The sequence below is a fragment of the Saccostrea cucullata genome, unplaced genomic scaffold (assembly GCF_032062105.1).
Source record: "Saccostrea cucullata isolate Sc308-1 unplaced genomic scaffold, CSIRO_AGI_Scuc_v1 ctg3328, whole genome shotgun sequence".
NCBI lineage: Eukaryota > Metazoa > Mollusca > Bivalvia > Ostreida > Ostreidae > Saccostrea > Saccostrea cuccullata.
Window position 1 is genome coordinate 17,438 of NW_026933534.1, and position 21,670 is coordinate 39,107.

At 35.1% G+C, this 21,670-nt stretch overlaps 1 protein-coding gene across 1 annotated transcript in view; it reads right to left on the reverse strand.

Moving 5' to 3' along the window:
* Window positions 1–21,670, reverse strand: part of LOC134238562 (cytochrome P450 2U1-like) — a 40,608-nt gene that overhangs the window by 1,652 nt on the left and 17,286 nt on the right. Inside the window, exon 4 of the mRNA XM_062720679.1 lies at window positions 3,571–4,014. Coding sequence (XP_062576663.1) covers window positions 3,571–4,014 — 444 coding nt within the window. The remainder of the gene's footprint in view (window positions 1–3,570; window positions 4,015–21,670) is intronic.

The following is a 21,670-nucleotide window of genomic DNA, read 5'->3' on the forward strand; positions in this document are numbered from 1 at the left end:
ATTTCTGTTGTTCAAACCATATTTTTGTCGGTAAGGACCCAACATAAGACTGCAAAGACCACACAGTTCCGTAAATGATTCAGGTGTCTCACCAGTTCCGTCAAAGAGCAGACGCCTGTTCTGAGTTAAATCTGAAAAAACATCCCTTCCCCTCCTACATCTTATTGGGTATACATCATCAAAAAACAAAAGGTTCCTGCTGGAAAATGTACTCAAATTGGGCAGGTCAAGTACTGAAAAAATCATCATCAAAACATCACGAATTTCCGTTTCGTGTTCATCCACTTCGAACGCCTCTAATATCAGAAGTAAATGTGATATCATGTTTGTATGGTGAAAGGAGGAATCAAAAACAGAAAGCAACAAATATGCAAGAGAGTCTCCTTCCATTTCGCTAAGAAATACCAGTAATATTCCCTGTATACCGGTGTTTTGTGCTTCTTTTTTATGGACGATCTACGAGCTGTGACAAATCGGTTAGAATTACTATATTTATACCCACGTGGTACCAAATAAGGCCGTGCGCAATCGTGGTCCTATTGTGTAGTGTCCTTTTATAATACAAAGGATTCTTCGTCGAGAAAAGAGGTTCCGATAAGGGTGATACTTCTCAATAATATACTTTTTCCTTCTAAATAAAGGGGGTCATTACGGGTCAATAAATATCTAAGCAACTCTTACAGGCGGAATCCAGGAATTTCTTAAGGGGCGACCAACCCATTAAAAAAACAACCCTGAAATTTCATGAAATAAAAAAAAATAGATTTCTTTTTCAAATGTATTTATCCAAGAAAAAAAAGACAACCACCTCTTCCCTCCTCCCAAAATAATAATAAAATTAAAATATAGAAAAAAACAAAACTCCTTAAAATCAATACATTTCAAAGAATAAAAAATCGTGGTGTTGATGATGGGGTCTTCGTTTTCGGGATGGGGTGGATGGGTGATTGATGTCAAAGTGATTTTTAATTGATTCAGTATAGTCACTGAAAATTCGGGTGGGGGGGGGGGTATAGATCTGCACAAGTCTAAATTTTTAAAAGTATTGATTATTTAATTATTGTGTTGAAAATTATGAGCACGTTGAACATTTTTTATAAATCAATTTTAAGGAGGCTGGGGGGTCAACAAATTAAAAAAAATACCAACAAGATATAAGTTAAATTTTTAGATTTGATATCTTTAGCTATCAACTATCATTTGACAAAGAAAAATTTCATACATATTAGTTTTTAAATTTGATCATTTTTGTATATCTTTATATGGAATTCTTCTTCTAAAGAAGACAGAAATAGTCTCATTAAGTATTTTTTTCGGGGGGGGGGGGGGGTAATTACCAGAATTTAGCATTTTAACAAATAACGTGTTACCGCTGCACTGATTTTGATAATCACAAAATCGCTTGAATAGTGCACAAAGTTTAACTCGAGCTCGCAAAAAATAGTACAACCAGTGAAACATTGTTCTGAATATATTATTTTATCGCAATAATTTTCTCTTTCTAACGGTGCAAGAATTATTCTGATATTTGCAGTATTAATGAAGTTATGAATGATTGTTCACACTATTCTTGTTTTTCAAGTCAGAATCGTAGAAATGCGTTTTTGCCATAAAGGGGGGGGGGGTGTCTCCTATAATAACATTTTTTTTTTACATATGGACAAAATTGTTGTACTTATTCTTCGAGCTTATCTAATTCACTTTCAAGATTAAATACTTGCAATGCTTCATGTAAAATGCTCAAAGAAAATGAAGCCTCAAGAAACAAAACCACATCATTGTTTATTTTTTATAAGCTTACCTCATTTTATTGCAAATTTTGTCATTTATTAAATATTCTACATCAAAGGGCAGATCACTCTAACTAGTAAAAACTATGACTGCGTTGAAATCAGAATCCTTCCCCCTTTTTCAAATAAAACACGTTTTATATCAGGTAGACTTTAATTAAGGATAAAGTCTTACATAGAACCAAGGCACAGTGTAGTCTAATCAGATTCTGAAGATGAGGATGATTCAGAACTCACACCTACGAACTCACACCTGACGCAAGAAGAGTTCACTGTGGAGCTGTTTCTCTTCTCCATATTCACAATATCTTGGAGACACTGTCTATAAACAATAATACACATCGTTTGAAAATAGATATTGAAGTATTTAGTCAGATTTAACCATCGCAATTCTATCAGAAGCATCAAAATATACCATGACTGTATAAATTCTGAAATTTTGAAATATAATGACTAAGGCTAACGTCCTAAAAATTAAAATTTAACAGAAGATTATGAATGCTTATGGTGGAGAGGTCACTGCTTTAAAAATGATCATCATTTAGGGTATACCTAATATCTGAGTCTTTTTCAGTTCTAACGCTGTCTTTGATTCTGTAAAACTTCTCTCTTATTCTCTGAAGTAGCCTTTTATCATCTTCCTCGTGATACATCTCCCGAATATCAGAACTAAACTGGCTGACATTGGCTCTCATCTCTTCTAAGATTGTCTCAAAATCAGCAGGATGGATAAGGTAACTTCGAAGAAGGATGAGAACCTCTTGTTTCGAAAAACGGTGATTCTTTCTTTTATCTGTCAAAAATGTGATTAATTTTAATGTGCGAAGTATTCTGAAAATTGTTGAATATAATATTATAATTATTTGCAAGACTATAAAAATAGTTATAATAATAATAAGCTTCAATTTACCATTCTGTGTTGCCATGCTGTCTCTTCTAGTTCGACTCACAAATCTCGTGAATTGTCAGACAGTTGCGCTCAGCGAACCGAGAAGTTGAATGAAAGGAATTGTACAATGTATCGTCGAGGTCAATCATACCTGAATCGATACCCCCCCCCCCCCCAAAAAAAAAAAAGGAAAACAAAAGAAACAAAACAAAACAGATTTGAGTCATCCGTTTTTAATTTTTTCCAAATCGCTGGAGATTAGAACAAATGTCATGTAGCTACTATGCTATGTAGTATAAAATATAATGGCAGAATTTCGAATGCAGCAATATTATGTCCTGGTACAGGACGCATGCAGTATTCTGAAAGGGGGGGGGGGGGTGATAAAACCGATTGACAACGTACTTGGCTGAACCGACTCTGACAAGAAAAATGAATAAATAAGAATTCGAGAAAGAATTAAATTTCCGGAGGGGGGGGGGGGGGTTCCAACTTCTTTCAAAATAATTTTCACTCATAATTAATACAATACCAAACAACCCCGACTTCAACTTATGGCCTCAAAATATTAAGGGGGACAATCTTTCAGTAAACATTTTCAGCAGTAAAAGGTTATGTTTTGAAAAAAAGTGGATGTGGGTGGTAAAGAGAGAGAGGGAAACAGAGAGAGACTATTTAAAAATTATTCACAGAAAGGATATATCGAATACCTCAAGAATCGGGATCGGGATGCATGTCATACTTCGATACGGATACGGATACGTATACGGATACGTGAGATAGAACAATCTCTAATAATATGTGAATATACTAGGGATATTTTCTATTTTTTTAAAAGAAATGTTCAGGTGTGAAAAATTAAGAAACGATTATCGATGATGAAAATCATACCCATTGAAAAGGATGCATAGACCTTTTCAAATCCAAACAGTTGGCCTCTTTCGTTAATGAATCGTTCTGGTTTAAATTTTTCAGGTTCCGTAAAAATGTTCGGATCCAGGTTGACTGTACACAAGGCCGCCATCAGCCAAGCACCTTTTGGTAGCGTGTAACCATTGACCGTAAGGTCCTCTGAGAACGTGTGCGTTGGCGAAAGATTCACCTTGGTAAAAGACATCCGAAGGACTTCATACATAACTGCACGACAGTAGGGAAGCTTCTCTTGGTCTGCCATGGTAACCGGTTTATTGGTTCCAACATTTTCTTGAATTTCTTTGCGCATGCGTACCACTACATCTTGGTTGTGCACAAGGTACAGAATGAACCAATATAGCACATCAACGACCGGGGCACTGGTGAAGTATAATGCATATCCCAAAATTAGGATATCCCTATCTGAAACAGGACATTTATTATATACATTATATATAATTGTAAAATACTAAAATACTAAAATGTGCAATACTGACAAATATTGACCACACCTATCAATAACATTTGAAACGTTTGGGTCTGATTTTTGCGTTTTAGAACAAGTTTGAAAAACACGTTTAATTTTATTTTACTTTGTTGGAAGATAATAAAATTTACTTACATTTACATCAAGATTTATTTAAACTCCTATGATCGAATGTGTTTGCAAACGTTTTTCTGAAGGAAATTAAAAAGCTTGAAACTATGTCATTAGCTCATGTTTAGATATTACGAGACTGTAAATTTTACCCAGTGGTATCTCATTGCCTAGATTCAGAAACGGCATATTATTGATGGTTGGTATTTTTCATAGGTCGAAAAAATGTATTGAAACTAGTGCTAATTGTAACGGGGACCGTTACAGATGTTCCCCAAACGTTCCCCAAGTCCCTTTTGGTGCCATATTCCCTATAAGCTTCATTAAATAGGACAAACTCTATGCATTTGAGACTTTAACAACGTTTACCCAGACCTGTACCAAGTTCATTCAAGTTTTAGAATTTCACGCGTGCGCATGTGAATGCATGTGCGTAATGACCATATCATCTTGTCTACACAATCTTTATATTTTAATATACTAAATATTAGAGTATTTTTAATCCAAAAGTATTAAAAAAAATTGCTCATTCAAGTGTATTTTTGATTTTGCTCATTTCACGTGCACGCACGTGCATACATGAGTATGGTGACCATACCTTCTTGTAGTAGTCCATTACATCTATCTATGTTCTAAATCCCACCCCGTTTGGTTGAAAACCAAGGGAGTTATAGCTGTTTAAAGTTTCAGCCAATCAGATTGCAGCGCACGTATACGCATGTGTATGGTGATCATACCTTCATTTAGTAGTCCACAATATCTATCTATGTTCCAAATCCCATCCTGTTTGGTTGAAAACCAAGGGAGTTATAGCTATTTAAAGTTTAAGCCAATCAGATTGCAGCGCACGTGCATGCACGTGTTTTCATGATAATTGCTATATATCATGTTGTAGGATATCCTAATGAATGGCTATGTTCAAAATTTCAAAGGATTTTTCATCAAAAAACAAGAAAGATATTGAGACTTTAGTTTCAGCCAATCAGAGCGAAGCGCACGTGCATGCGCGTGAGATCTTGCTATTTTGACCATGTCATATTGTCTTTGCTACTAATATATCCTTATATTATGAGTTTCAAAGCATTTCATCAAGAATGTAAAAAGTTACGCCTATATCAATTAAATCGGTCATTTCATGTGTTGCACGTGCGCGCTCTTGCAAGCACGTGCGCGCAAAATGACCTTTGTTCGGCAAATCTACATAACATGTCTACTAACCCTAAAAACATTTTACCTTAGTCGGATGTGTAGTTTACAAGATCACTCGAGGACAAAATTTTCCCAGGAAGAAAAATAATAATAACTAGTGCTAATTGTAACGGGAACCGTTACAGATGTTCCCCAAACGCTCCCCAACTCCCTTTTCGTGCCATATTCCTGTAAGTTTCATTAAAATAGGCAGAATCTATGCATTTAAGACTTAAACAACATTGCATGAGCGTAATGTCTATATCATCTTGTCTACACTATTTTACTCATTGCACGTGCACGCACGTGCATGATGACCATACCTTCTTGTAGGAGTCCATTATGCCTGTCTATGTTCTTAATCCCACCTTGTTTTGTTGAAAAACAAGGGAGTTATAGCCATTTAAAGTTTAAGCCAATCAGATTGCAGGGCACGTGCATGCGCGTGTTTTCATGACAATTATTATATATCATGTTGTAGGACATCTTAAAGTATGCCTATGTTTTAAATTTCAAAGCATTTTGTCAGAAAACAGAAAAGATATTGAGATTTTTGTTTCAGCCAATCAGAGCAAAGCGCACGTGCACGCACGTGCATGCATGTAAATGTTGACCACACCATCTTGTAGGAGTCCTTTATGTCTATCTATGTTCTAAATCCCATCATGTTTGGTTGGAAACCAAGGGAGTTATAGTCATTTAAAGTTTCAGCCAATCAGATTGCAGCGCACGTGCATGCACGTGATTTCACGAAAATTTTTATATATCATATTGTAGGGTATCCTAATGTATGACTATGTTATAAATTTCAAAGCATTTCATCGAAAAACAAAAAAGATATTGAGGTTTTTGTTTCAGCCAATCAGAGCAAAGCGCACGTGCATGCGCGTGAGTTCATGCAAATTTGACCATGTCATCATATCTATACATCTTATATATCCTTATATAATGAGTTTCAAAACATTTCATAAAAAAATATAGAAGTTACATCCATATTAAATATATCAGTCAATTCACTCATTTCACGCGCACGCACGTGCAGGCGTATGCGCGCAAAATGACCTTCGTTCCGCACACCTACACTACACACCTATTAACCCTAAAAAGGTTTTAGCTCAGTTGGGTGAACAGTTTCTGAGAACACTCGCGGACAAAAAAAGTACCGGAGAAGAAATAAGAAAAAAAATAATAACTAGTGCTAATTGTAACGGGAACCGTTACAGATGTTCCCCAAACGCTCCCCAACTCCCTTCTCGAGCCATATTCCCTGTAAGTTTCATTAAAGAAGGCAAAATCTATGCATTTAAGACGTAAACAACGTTTTTCCAAAAGTATACCAAGTATTTCAAATTTAAGCAATTTAAGCGTGCGCATGTGATTGCATGAGCGTAATGACGATATCATCTTGTCTACACTATTTTACTCATATGCACGTGCACGCACGTGCATGATGACCATACCTTCTTGTAGGAGTCCATTATGTCTGTCTATGTTCTTAATCCCATCCTGTTTGGTTGAGAAACAAGGGAGTTATAGCCATTTAAAGTTTAAGCCAATCAGATTGCAGCGCACGTGCATGCGCGTATTTTCATGACAATTATTATATATCATATTGTAGGACATCTTAAAGTATGCCTATGTTTTAAATTTCAAAGCATTTTGTAAAAAAACAGAAAAGATATTGAGATTTTTGTTTCAGCCAATCAGAGCAAAGCGCACGTGCACGCACGTGCATGCATGTGAATGGTGACCATACCATCCTGTAGGAGTCCTTTATGTCTATCTATGTTCTAAATCCCATGCTGTTTGGTTGCAAACCAAGGGAGTTATAGTCATTTAAAGTTTCAGCCAATCAGATTGCAGCGCACGTGCATGCGCGTGATTTCATGAAAAATTTTATATATCATATTGTAGTACATCGTTATGCATGTCTATGTTATAAATTTCAAAGCATTTCATCATAAAACAAAAAAGATATTAAGATTTCTGTTTCAGCCAATCAGAGGAAAGCGCACGTGCATGCGCGTGAGTTCATGCAAATTTGACCATGTCATCTTATCTACACAACTTATATATCTATATATAATGAGTTTCAAAACATTTTATCAAAAAATATAAAAGTTACAACCATATTAAATATATCAGTCATTTTACTCATTGCACGCGCCCGCACGTGCATGCGAATGCACGCAAAATGACCTTCGTTCGGCACATCTACACAACATGCCTACTAACCCTAAAAAGGTTTTAACTTAGTTTGGTGAACAGTTTCTGAGAACACTTCCGGACAAAAAAGTACCGGTGAAGAAATAAGAAGAAACTAGGGCTAATTGTAACGGGAACCGTTACAGATGTTCCCCAAACGCTCCCCAACTCCCTTTTGGTGCCATACTCCCTTTAAGCTTCATTAAAAACGACAAACTCTATGCATTTTACGCTTTAACAACGTTTCCCTGAAGTATACCAAATATATTCAAATTTTAGCATTTGCACGCGTGCACATGTAAATGCATGTGCGTATAGACCATATTCTCTTGTCTACACTATCTATATACATTAATATAATAAAATAATAAAGCATTTAATCCAAAAGTATTAAAAAATACGCTTCATCAAGTGTAATTTTGATTTTACCCATCTCACGTGCATGCACGTGCATGCATGTGCATGATGACCTTACCTTTTTGTAGGAATCGACTATGTCTATCTATGTTCTAAATCCCATCCTGTTTGGTTGAAAATCAAAGGAGTTATACCCATTTAAAGTTTTAGCCAATCAGATTGCAGCGCACGTGCATGCGCGTGTTTTCATGATACCTGCTATATATAATATTGTAGTATATCCTAATGCATGACTATGTTTAAAATTTCAAAGCATTTCGTCAAAAAACAAAAGAGATATTGAAATCTTTGTTTTAGCCAATCAGAGGGAAGCGCACGTGCATGCACGTGAGTTCGTGCTAATTTGACTATGTCATATTATCTAGACTATTAATATATCCTTATAGAATGAGTTTCAAAGCATTTCAATAAAAAATGTAAAAGTTATGGCTATAATAAGTATATCAGTCATTTCACTCATTTCACGCGCACGCACGTGCATGCGTATGCGCGCAAAATGACCTTCGTTGTGCACACCTACACTTGACACCTATTAACCCTAAAAAGGTTTTAACTTAGTTGGGTGAACAGTTTCTGAGAACACTCGCGGACAAAAAAAGTACCGGAGAACAAAGAAGAAAAAAAAGAATAATAATAATAATAATAATAATAAGAAACCGAGTAAAAACAATATGTTCCCAAACTCCGTTTGGGGAACATAAAAAGAATAATAATAATAATAATAACTAGAAAAGAAACTCGTTGCGAGCAACGAGAGGTCTTCCGTCCGATTCTGAAAAAAACCCCCGCAAAATCGAGCTGAAAAGTGATAAAACTTTTTATGGAAACAAAGGGGATTAAACCCGGGTCGCCAGCATGAAAATCCAAAGCTCTTACTGTTACGCTATTGGGACCACATCTCTAAATCTACTTGTATATACTTCTGTACATCTGTCTTAGAATAATGAAAGATGGTCACTATTCATAATTTTGCGTCAAACGCCACGAGTAAATCTTCGCGCCTTTTCTTTGGAATGTCCCATTAAATAGATGTGATAGCTTCAATGGAAATAAAAAAAGAACGTTTTCATAGCTAAAATTTCAAGGTAAAGAAATAATTGTTTTTAACACATTTACAAATTCTATGACGTAAATAGGTAAGTAACACTAAATCAGTGAAACTGCAATAACTTTTTACTTTTTAAAATTTCCTGTTTATCCCAATACTGAACTATCCCGATTAGTTAAACTTTCATGAAAAGGTTGAAATGTTTCGCAGAAAAACATGTGTCGCCCTAAGACGGTCAAGGAATCAGATACCATTTATGTTCAATAACTTAAATCATATCTTTGACACAAGAATATTAATATAAACTCAATTCTTCTAAAAAATGATTTTCTTATGTTTGTCTTTCCTATTACAAATGAAGTTTAATATGACTCTAGGGTGCATGAGCAAAACAGTGGATACGTTTGATACTTACTACATACATCGATATTGTTTCTTAAAACTATTATTTGTAACTAAGATTTAAGATCTGTTTTTCCGCAAAACAAATGATAGTAGGTATGTATTTCATTTGCACATTTAGTCTTTTCTTTTTCTACTTTGAGAACCAGCCAAAACCAATTATAGAAGACGTTTGAGACGACCATGGATTTAAACATAGTTTGACACATAACAACGTAACTACTTCGTGACAATCCCCGTATTCTTTTACATTTCATTTATCCTTATTTACTTTCGTTCAAGCAAACGCTTGGCTGCCTCTGAAAACCCCTATTGCGAAATGTCGGAATTGACATAGACAGCCGCCATATTGGACCCGCTTAAGATTTCCAAATGTTAATATCTAGAGTTTGGATTTATCAATGTTCAAACAAATTATATAGTAAGCATTATAAGAACGGTTTCTATTAACATTCCAAAAATAAATGAAAAATATTGAAAAACAAAAAAGTTAGAAAATACGGACTTTTTAAATTCGCTTCCGCTAGCGATCGGAAGTACTGACGACACACAAAAAGGTGATTTCACATATCTTAAAGTCATCATCTATCATCTCTAACAAGTCTCCAGTTAATATCTTAGACCATTTTCGTAAAAAAGAGGGGACAAAAATCCATTTTAAAATCAGAAAACTGTCAATAACTTGGAACCGAAGGTGAGTATTCCAAATTTTCCTTCTGATGAACAAAGTTCATATAATGACGCATGATTCCTGAAAGTTTCATTGAAAACCACCGAACAGTTTTCGAGAAATCGCCTGCACAAAATTTTGGGGAAAAAAATAAGAATAATAATAATAATAATAATAAGAAACAGTAGAATCACTAGAAGGTCTTCCGCTGAAGACGGAAGACCTTAATAATAAGAAACAGAGTAAAAACAATATGTTCCCCAACTTCGTTTGGGGAACATAACTAGTGCTAATTGTAACGGGAACCGTTACAGATGTTCCCCAAATGCTCCCCAACTCCCTTTTGCTGCCATATTCCCTGTAAGCCTTATTAAATAGGACAACATCTGTGCATTTTTGACTTTAACAACGTTTTCCCAAAAGGATACCAATTATATTCAAATTTTAACATTGCACGCGTGCCCATGTGAATGCACGTGCGTAGTGATCATATAATCTTGTCTACACTTTCTATATATTTAAATATACGTTATATATTAAAGCATTTAGTCCAAAAGTATTAAAAATCACTCATTCAAGTGTATTTTTAATATCACTCATTCCAAATGCACGCACGTGCGTGCACGTGCATGATTACCATACCTTCTTGTAGGAGGCCCTTATATCTATCTATGTTCTAAATCCAATCCTGTTTGGTTGAAAACCAAGGGAATTATAGCCATTTCAAGTTTCAGCCAATCAGATTGCAGCACACGTGCATCCACGTGATTTCAATTTTTTTTCTTAATCATATTGTAGAATATCCTAATGCATGACTATGTTTTAGATTTCAAAGCATTTCGTCAAAAAACAAAGGAGTTATAGTCATTTAAAGTTTCAACCAATCAGATTGCAGCACACGTGCATGCGCTTTATTTCTTGAAATTTTTTGTACATCATATTGCAGGATATCCTAATGCATGACTATGCTTTAAATTTCAAGGCATTTTGTCAAAAAACAAAGGAGATGTAGCCATTTAAAGTTTCAGCCAATCAGATTGCAGCACACGTGCATGTGCGTGATTTCTTGAATTTTTTTGTAAATCATATTGCAGGATATCCTAATGCATGACTATGTTTTAAATTTCAAAGCATTTCGTCAAAAAACAAAGGAGATATAGCCATTTAAAATTTCAGCCAATCAGATTGAAGCGCACGTGCATGCGCGTGATTTCATAATTTTTTTCTATATTATGTTGTAGGATATCCTAATTCATGACAATGTTTAAAATTTCAAAGCATTTCGTCGAAAAACAGAAGAGATATTGAGATTTTTGTTTCAGCCAATCAGATTGCAGCGCACGTGCATGCGCGTGAGTTCTTGCTAATTTGACAGTGTCATATTATTACCACTATTAATATATCCTTATGTAATGAGTTTCAAAGCATTTCATCAAAAAATGTAAAAGTTATAGCTATATTAAGTATATCAGTCAATTCACTCATTTCACGCGCACGCACGTGCAGGCGTATGCGCGCAAAATGACCTTCGTTCCGCACACCTACACTACACACCTATTAACCCTAAAAAGGTTTTAGCTCAGTTGGGTGAACAGTTTCTGAGAACACTCGCGGACAAAAAAGTACCGGAGAACAAAGAAGAAAAAAAATAATAATAACTAGTGCTAATTGTAACGGGGACCGTTACAGATGTTCCCCAAACGCTCCCCAACTCCCTTTTGGTACCATATCCCCTGTAAGTTTCATTAGATAAGGCAACCTCTATGCATTTGAGACTTTAACAATGTTTACCCAGAAGTGTATCAAGTTCATTCAAATTTTAACATTGCATGCATGCACATGTGAATGCATGTGCGTAATGACCATATCATCTTGTCTACACAATCTATATATTTTAATATACTAAATATTAAAGTATTTAATCTAAAAGTATTTAAAAATACGCTCATTCAAGTGTATTTTAGATTTTACTCATTTCACGTGCACGCACGTGCGTACATGAGCATGGTGACGATACCCTCTTGTAGAAGTCCATTACATCTATCTATGTTCTAAATCCCACCCTGTTTAGGTGAAAACCAAGGGAGTTATAGCTATTTAAAGTTTCAGCCAATCAGATTGCAGTGCACGTACATGCACGTGTATGCATGTGTATGCTGACCATACTTCCTTGTAGAAGACCATTATACCTATCTATGTTCCAAATCCCATCCTGTTTGGTTGACAAACAAGGGAGTTATAGCTATTTAAAGTTTAACCAATCAGATTGCAGCGCACGTGCATGCACGTGTTTTTATGATAATTGCTATATACTGTGTTGTAGGATATCCTAATGCATGGCTATGTTCAAAATTTCAAAGGATTTCGTCAAAAAACAAGAAAGATATTGAGACTTTAGTTTCAGCCAATCAGAGCAAAGCGCACGTGCATGCGCGTGAGATCTTGCTATTTTGACCATGTCAAATTGTCTATGCTACTAAAATATCCTTATATTATAAGTTTCAAAGCATTTCATCATAAATGGGAAAAGTTACGGCTATATTCATTAAATTGGTCATTTTACGTGTTGCACGTGCACGCTCTTGCAAGCACGTGCGCGCAAAATGACCTTGATTCCGCAAATCTACATAACATGTCTACTGAACCTAAAAAGGTTTTACCTACATCGGACGAACAGTTTACAAGATCACTCCCGGACAAAAAAGTACCCAGGAAGAAGAAGAAGAAGAAAAATAATAATAATAAGAAACAGAGTAAAAACAATATGTTCCCCAACTTCGTTTGGGGAACATAATAAGAAACAGAGTAAAAACAATATGTTCCCAAACTCCGTTTGGGGAACATAACTAGATGCGATCTCGTTGCAAGCAACGAGTAGGTCTTCCGTCCGATATCTGATGAAATAAGACCTGTGTTCGGATAATTCCACTGATAGGATAAAAAATGTCAAAAGGCACAAGAATTCTTCAAAATATGTTTAGAAATACAATAAAGAATGTAGGATCTATCAATTCCAATCAACTTCCGGTTCTACTTCTTCACTTCCGGTGCGACCGTATGTGCTCATAACTACTTTCAACTCTACATCAAGCATGCAGTAATGATCCCTGAAAGTTTCGATGAAAAATACTCATTTGTAGACAACTTCCGGTTTGAACGAACCGTACTTCCGGTGGAAATATTAAGATGCTACGCATTCTTTAAATCTCTATAAGGAACAATTGCATTCATTAGAAAATGTAAAAAAATCGCTTACATGTACATGTATCTAAATTACATGTACTTCCGGTTTACAACGGAAGTGTCGACGGAAAAAATGAACAAATTAAAAGTATGCATATTGTTGGGAACATTATTTTGACCATCTTTTGTTCAATATTGCTTATCAAAATATTCACGCTTTTCGAGATATAAAGCGTCAAAGATTTAGCATTCTAGCCCCCTGTGACCCTTTATTACGTAACATATGATCAAATTTTTAGTATATATTGTTGCAAATCGTTAAATTGAATATCTTTGCTTCAGTAATGTATCACAAAATATTGATCATTAAAGAGTTAAAGACGAGAGACTTTTGGCCCCTCTATGCCCCTAATTCGAAGAACTAACCTCATTTTCTTCATATTAAATGAAAGGTCTAACTATGTTGCACATTTTTTATTATATATGTCTTAACAAAATATTAACCAGTAAAAAGATATAAAAGAAAACGTATCAATTTTTGCGAGATGCGTATGAGCCTATTTTTCGAGCGCAGGCGAGCGTCGATGCCTTTTTACCTGGAAAGCTCTATATGCAAAATGTCACATCTACTATCCTTCCTCTACCTTCACTGAAAATCTCAAGTCGATATCTTAAGTCGTTTAGGAGGAGATCTCAGGACAAGCCGACCCTCTAAAAATCAGTAAATCGTCCATATATCACGACCGGAAGTGACGACGTACTTATAAAAAATTTCCGATAAGGTTCAGATAAATATCTATCAGATCTGAAAGTTTAGTGAAAATCGGTCCAGCCGTTTTAGAGAAATCGCGTGCACAAAATCGGTAAGAAAAATAATAATAACTAGGAGACTTATTGTTCACAGAACAATAAGAGGTCTTTCCACCTTCTTGAATTTCAAATTTGTTTTATATCTGTCTCCTTGAAATTAAATTCCATGAAAAAGAAACCTAAATTGTCTTAATGAAAAGAAAAAAGAAAAAAAAAATGAATGACCTTGAACTTTGACCTTGAAAAATCTTCAAGGTCAAAGGTCAGTGGTCACAATGCAATTGACCCCATGCTTCTACGACTTATAGTTTTCAAGTTATTAGGTTTAATAGTAAGTACAAAGAAGTTAAAGGGCAATAACTCATATAAGGGGTCATCAGATCCTTTTGCATTTATACAGTGAAGTTATGCCTAAATACCCTTAAGACATAAGTGAAGGTTTGGTGTCTCTAAGGTCTACGATTTCGGAGGAGTAGCGATAACAAGGTTTTTAGCACAAGGGGCAATAACTTTTAAAGGGGATAATGTTAGGGAACAAGAATGAAATCTTTGAAACAGTTTTAAGAGTACATATAAATGATGCATAGACATTATGTATATGTTGAAAGACAAAAGAAATATAAAAAGAGCTAAATTTCCCATTTTTGGAATGACCTTGACCTTTGACCTTTACATGAATTTTAAGGTCAAAGGTCAGTGAATCTCATGCAGTTGGTCCCATGTCTCTACGACTTGTAATTTAAATTTTTTTTAATTTTTTGTAAAATTCAAAAAGTTTCAGGGGCAATAACTTATTGAAGGGGTTACCGAATACTTTCGCATTGAATAGATGAAGAGTCCTCTCAATTAGTCAGAGACTTTAGTGAAGGTTTCATATCTCTACGGCTTATGGTTTCGGAGAAGTAGCCATAACAAGCATTTCTTGTGAAAGGGGCAATAACTTCGAAAGCGGTCAAGGTTCATTTACGCAGGGTCAACTGCAATAATCTTTTACGGAGTACATTCTTATGGACTATAAATCTCTTCGATATATCTTGAAACTCAAAATCACACGGCGGAAAAATAAGAAGAATAATAAGAAACAGAAGAATACCAATAGGTCTTTCCACGGAAAGGTGGAAAGACCTAATAATAGGGAAAAAGAAACCGAACGAAAACAATAAGGTCTTCCGTTGGAGACGGAAGACCTTAACTAGAGCAAAGCTCGTTGCAAAGCAACGAGTAGGTCTTCCGTCCGGTTTTGACCGGAATTGCTGGAAGTGACATCAACAAAAGATAGCAATGAGCTAAGTCGTCTCCAGTGACTTTATAATTTAAATTTTGCATCAAAACCTTCAAAATAAGCTATTTTTGGCTACTTCCGGTTTGACCGGAAGTGACGACGACGGACGGAAAATTAATTTTTGTGTTCCCAGGGACATATATTATCCAAAAGCCTATCAAGAACGGCAAAAATACGCGTTTTCCGACCACTTCCGGTTTGGCCGGAAGTGACGACGCCGGAAGTATTTTGACGACTTAAGCAGATAAAGCTTGACTTTTTGAACAACTTTGCTTCTTTGACGTATTACAAATTCTCAATACGTTTTGAGATATAAAGAAAAAACTGTCGGTCCCTCTAGGCCCTTAAATTTAGGGGCCAGCCCTTTTTTTGAGATATCATTTGAAAGATCTTTAAATTCTACACTTCTTTTGTTCTTAATGTTTTCACAAAATATTTTTTGGTTAAAAGATATCGAAGAAAAGGTGTGAGAAATTTTGAAATTTGATAGGTCTATTTTCGGGCCATAGCGAGCGCCGACGTGCGTCATTTCCGGTAAATTTGATATACCTGATGCACCTCTCCAGACATAGCTCTACCTAGCCTCAAAGTTTGAAGTTTCTATCTAGAGCCGTTTTTAGGGAAAATTGTGGACAAAATGACCCTTAAAAATCAGAAAATCGACGATATCTCTAGACCGGAAGTGACGTCATCGAAACGGAAAAAAACGCATAAGGTTCAAGTGATGTTCCATACATCCTGAAAGTTTCATAAGATTTCGTTGAGCCGTTTTCGAGAAATCGCGTGCACAAAATCGGTAAGAAAAAAAAATAACTAGATGAGATCTCGTTGTGAACAACGAGTGGGTCTTCCGTCGAATTCTTGATGAGACGAGATAAGATTTTGATTGAAATTTTTTACAATCATATTAAGATAACGACTTTGCTGCCGTCATGTTTAAAATAAACATTGAACGTTAAATAGTCATAAATTCGAATTTTGGCCCCTCTTGGCCCTTTATATGAGGGGCCAGACCTTTTTTCTTCAAATCATCTAAAAGCTCTCAAGATTTTGAACACTTTTTGTTCAACAACTATTCAGAGATATATTTTCGTTTTCGAGATATTAGCAAAAGAAATATTTAGGGGCCAACCCTTCAACTCCTTAATGGGGACGTTTAGCGAAAAATGAAAGGTTGCATATTGTTCAGAACATTATTTTGAACATCTTTTGTTCAATATTGCTTATCAAAATATTTCTCACTTTCGAGATAAAAAGCGTCAAAGATTTAGCATTCTGGCCCCTTGTGGTCCCTAATTATGTACCATCCGACAAAAAAATCATAATATATAGTTGTAAATGGTTGAGATAAACATCTTTGCTTCTGTAATGTATTACAAAATATTAACTGATAAAGAGTTATCGATTAAAGACTAATTTGAGTGCCCAGCCCCTTTTTCTTGATTTCATCTTAAAGCTCTCAAGATTTTTAACACTTTCTGTTCAACAACTATTCAGAGATTCATTTTCGTTTTTGAGATATTAGCAAAAGAAATATTTAGGGGCCAACCCTTCAACTCCTTAATGGGGACGTTTAGCGAAAAATGAAAGGTTACATATTGTTCAGAACATTATTTTGAACATCTTTTGTTCAATATTACTTATCAAAATATTTCTCACTTTCGAGATATGAAGCGTCAAAGATTTACCTTTTTGGCCCCGTGTGGCCCCTAATTATGTATCATACAACATAAAAATTATAATATATCGTTGTTGATTGTTGAGATAAACATTTTTGCTTCAGTAATGTATTACAAAATATTGACTGATAAAGAGTTATCGATTGAAGACTTTTGGCCCCTCTCAGCCCCTAATTTGAGTGCCCATCCCTTTTTTCTGGATTTTATCTTAAAGCTCTCAAGATTTTGAACACTTTTAATTCAACAACTATTCAGAGATTCATTTTCGAGATATTAGCAAAAGAAATATTTAGGGGCCAACCCTTCCACTCCTTAATGGGGACGTTTAGCGAAAAATGAAAGGTTGCATATTGTTCATAACATTATTTTGAACATCTTTTGTTCAATATTACTTATCAAAATATTTCTCACTTTCGAGATATAAAGCGTCAAAGATTTAGCATTCTGGCCCCTTGTGGCCCCTAATTATGTACCATCCGACAAAAAAATAATAATATATAGTTGTAAATGGTTGAGATAAACATCTTTGCTTCTGTAATGTATTACAAAATATTAACTGATAAAGAGTTATCGATTAAAGACTTTTGGCCCCTTTCAGCCCCTAATTTGAGTGCCCAGCCCCTTTTTCTTGATTTCATCTTAAAGCTCTCAAGATTTTGAACACTTCCTGTTCAACAACTATTCAGAGATTCATTTTCGTTTTTGAGATATTAGCAAAAGAAATATTTAGGGGCCAACCCTTCAACTCCTTAATGGGGACGTTTAGCGAAAAATGAAAGGATGCATATTGTTCAGAACATTATTTTGAACAACTTTTGTTCAATATTGCTTATCAAAATATTTCTCACTTTCGAGATATAAAGCGTCAAAGATTTAGCATTCTGGCCCCTTGTGGCCCCTAATTATGTATTATACGGCATTAAAATCATAATATATAGTTGTAGATTGTTGAGATAAACAATTTTGCTTCCGTAATGTATAACAAAATATTGACTGTTAAAGAGTTATCGAAAAAAGACTTTTAGCCCCTTTTGGTCCCTAATGTGATGAGTCAGCACTTTTTTATTGATACCATATTAAAGATCTTGTCATTTTGCACAAATTTTGTTCATTATGCTTTTACAAAATAATTATACTTTAAAAGATATGATGCAAAATGTCTTAAAAAATTAGTCATGATTCGTGTCCTAAATTTTGACCCCTACCGAGCTTCCATACTAGACATTTCCGGAAACTATCCAAACTCGTAGTAACATGGGGACATGTCCTCTATCATCACTGAAAATTTCAGCGCTCTAGCTCAAGTCGTTTACGAGATAATGAACGGACAAGGAGGTCCTCTGAATTTTGATAAAAGGGCGATAACTCTAGACCGGAAGTGATTTTCACAAAATCCTTCAGCTGGTATAAACTTCAGATTATCCTGCAACATCCCTGAAAATTTGAAGCAAATCCAACCAACCATCTCTGAGAAATCTTCTGCACAAAATTTGTGCAGAAAAAAAGAATAATAACTAGATACGATCTCGTTGCGAGCAACGAGTGGGTCTTCCGTCCGATTCTTGATAAGATGAGATAAGATTTTGACTGAGATTTTCATTCTAAAATAATGATAAAGATTGTGGAGAAGAATGATCATGCCTTTATAATCTGTAAACAGACATTGAACATTAAGACTAAAAAATTCGACTTTTGGCCCCCCACGGCCCCTTATATTAGGGATCAGCCCCTTTTTCTTCATACCATCTTAAAGTTCGCAGGATTTGGAACACTTTTCGTTCAACAACTATTCAGAGATTCTCTTTCGTTTTCGAATTATTTGTAAGAGAAATATTTAGGGGCCAACCCTTCAACTCCTTAATGGGGACGTTTAGCGAAAAATGAAAGGTTGCATAATGTTCAGAACATTATTTTGAACATTTTTTGTGCAGTATTACTTATCAAGATATTTCCGACTTTTGAGATATAAAGCGTCAAAGATTTCGCGTTTTGGCCCCTTCTGGCCCCTAATTATGTAACATACGACATTCTAAACATAATATATAGTTTTAGATTGTTGAGATAAACATCTTTGCTTCAGTAATGTATAACAATATATAAACTGCTAAAGAGTTATCGATCAAAGACTTTTGGCCCTTCTCAGCCCCTAATTTGAGTGCCCAGCCCCTTTTTCTTGATCTCATTTTAAAGCTCTTAGCATTTTGAACACTTTTTGTTCAACAACTATTCAGAGATTCTTTTGTGTTTTCGAGTTATTTGTAAGAGAGATATTTAGGGGCCAACCCTTCAACTCCTTAATGGGGACGTTTAGCGAAAAATGAAAGTTGCATAATGTTCAGAATATTATTTTGAACATCTTTTGTTCAGTATTACTTATAAAGATATTTCCGACTTTTGAGATATACAGCGTCAAAGATTTAGCGTTTTGGCCCCTTCTGACCCCTAATTATGTAACATACGACATTCAAAACATAATTTATAGTTTTAGATTGTTGAGATAAACATTTTTGCTTCAGTAATGTATAACAATATATAAACTGCTAAAGAGTTATCGATCAAAGACTTTTGGCCCTTCTCAGCCCCTAATTTGAGTGCCCAGCCCCTTTTTCTTGATCTCATTTTAAAGCTCTTAACATTTTGAACACTTTTTGTTCAACAACTATTCAGAGATTCTTTTGCGTTTTCGAGTTATTTGTAAGAGAAATATTTAGGGGCCAACCCTTCAACTCCTTAATGGGGACGTATAGCGAAAAATGAAAGGTTGCATAATGTTCAGAACATTATTTTGAACATTTTTTGTGCAGTATTACTTATCAAGATATTTCCGACTTTTGAGATATAAAGCGTCAAAGATTTAGCGTTTTGGCCCCTTCTGGCCCCTAATTATGTAACATACGACATTCTAAACATAATATACAGTTTTAGATTGTTGAGATAAACATTTTTGCTGCAGTAATGTATATCAAAATATTGACTGCTATTGAGTTATCGATTGAAGACTTTTGGCCCCTCTTGGCCCTTAATTTGAGTGTCTGGCCCCTTTTTCTTGATTTTATCTTAAACATCTCAGGATTTTGACCACTTTCTGTTCAACAAGTATTCAGAGATTCTCTTTCGTTTTCGAGTTATTTGCAAAAGAAATATTTAGGGGCCAACCCTTCAACTCCCTAACGGGGACGTTTAGCGAAAAATGAAAGGTTGCATATTGTTTAAAACATTATTTTGAACATCTTTTGTTCAATATTGCTTATCAAAATATTTCCCACTTTTGAGATATAAAGCGTCAAAGATTCAGCATTTTGGCCCCTTCTGGCCCCTATTTATGTACCATACGACATTGCAATCATAGTTGTAGATTGTAGAGATAAACAATTTTTCTTCAGTAATGTTTAACAAAATATTTACTGTTAAAGAGTTATCGAATAAAGACTTTTGGCCCCTCTTGGCCCCTAATGTGATGAGTCAGCACTTTTTTCTTGATATCATATTAGAGATCGTGTCATTCTGCAAAAATATTCCTCAGTATGTTTTAACAAAATAATTATACTTTAAGAGATATGATGCAAAATGTCTCAAAAAGTCAGTCCTGATTCCTGTCCTAAATTTTGACCCCTACCGAGCTTCCATACTAGACACTTCCGGAAAATATCCTGACCATGTTGCAATAGGGCAACATGTCCTCTATCATCCCTGAAAAAATCAGCTTTCTAGCTTGAGCCGTTTTTGAGTTCCATCACAGACAAGGAGGTCATCAAAATTTCGATCAAAGGGCGATAACTTCCGACCGGAAGTGAATTTTCAAAAAATAAAAAAAACGTATCAGGTTTAGATAAAGATACACCTTCTCCGAAAATTTGAAGTAAATCGTTCGAGTCATCTCCGAGAAATCTTCTGCACAAAAATTGTAAAGAAAAAAAAAGAATAATAATAACTAGATGAGATCTCGTTGCGAGCAACGAGTGGGTCTTCCGTCCAATTCTTGATGAGATGAGATAAGATTTTGATTGCGATTTTCATTCTTAAATAATGATTTACCACAATCTGTAAAAAGACATTGAACATTAAAGACTTTAAAAAATCGTCCTTTTGCCCCTAACGGCCCCTTATTTTAGGAATCGGCCCTCTTTATTCATATCATCTTAACGATCGTAAGATTTTGAACATTTTTTGTTCAACAACTGTTCAGAAATTCTTATTCGTTTTTGAGCTAAAAGCAAAAGATATAATCAGGGGCCAACCCTTCAACTGCTTAATGGGGACGTTTAGCAAAAAATGAAAGGTTGCATACGGTTCAGAACATTATTTTGAACAACTTTTGATCAATATTGCTTATCAAAATATTTCTCCCTTTCGATAGATAGTAGAGATATAGATCTTTGCTTCAGTAATGTATTACAAAATATTAACTGATAAAGAGCTATCGATTGAAGACTTTTGGCCCCTCTTGGCCCCTAATTCGAGTGCCCATTCCCTTTTTCGGGGTCTCATCTGAAAGATCTTAAGATTTTGAACATTTTTTGTTCAACAACTGTTCAGAAATTCTTTTTCGTTTTTGAGCTATAAGCAAAAGATATAATTAGGGGCCAATCCTTCAACT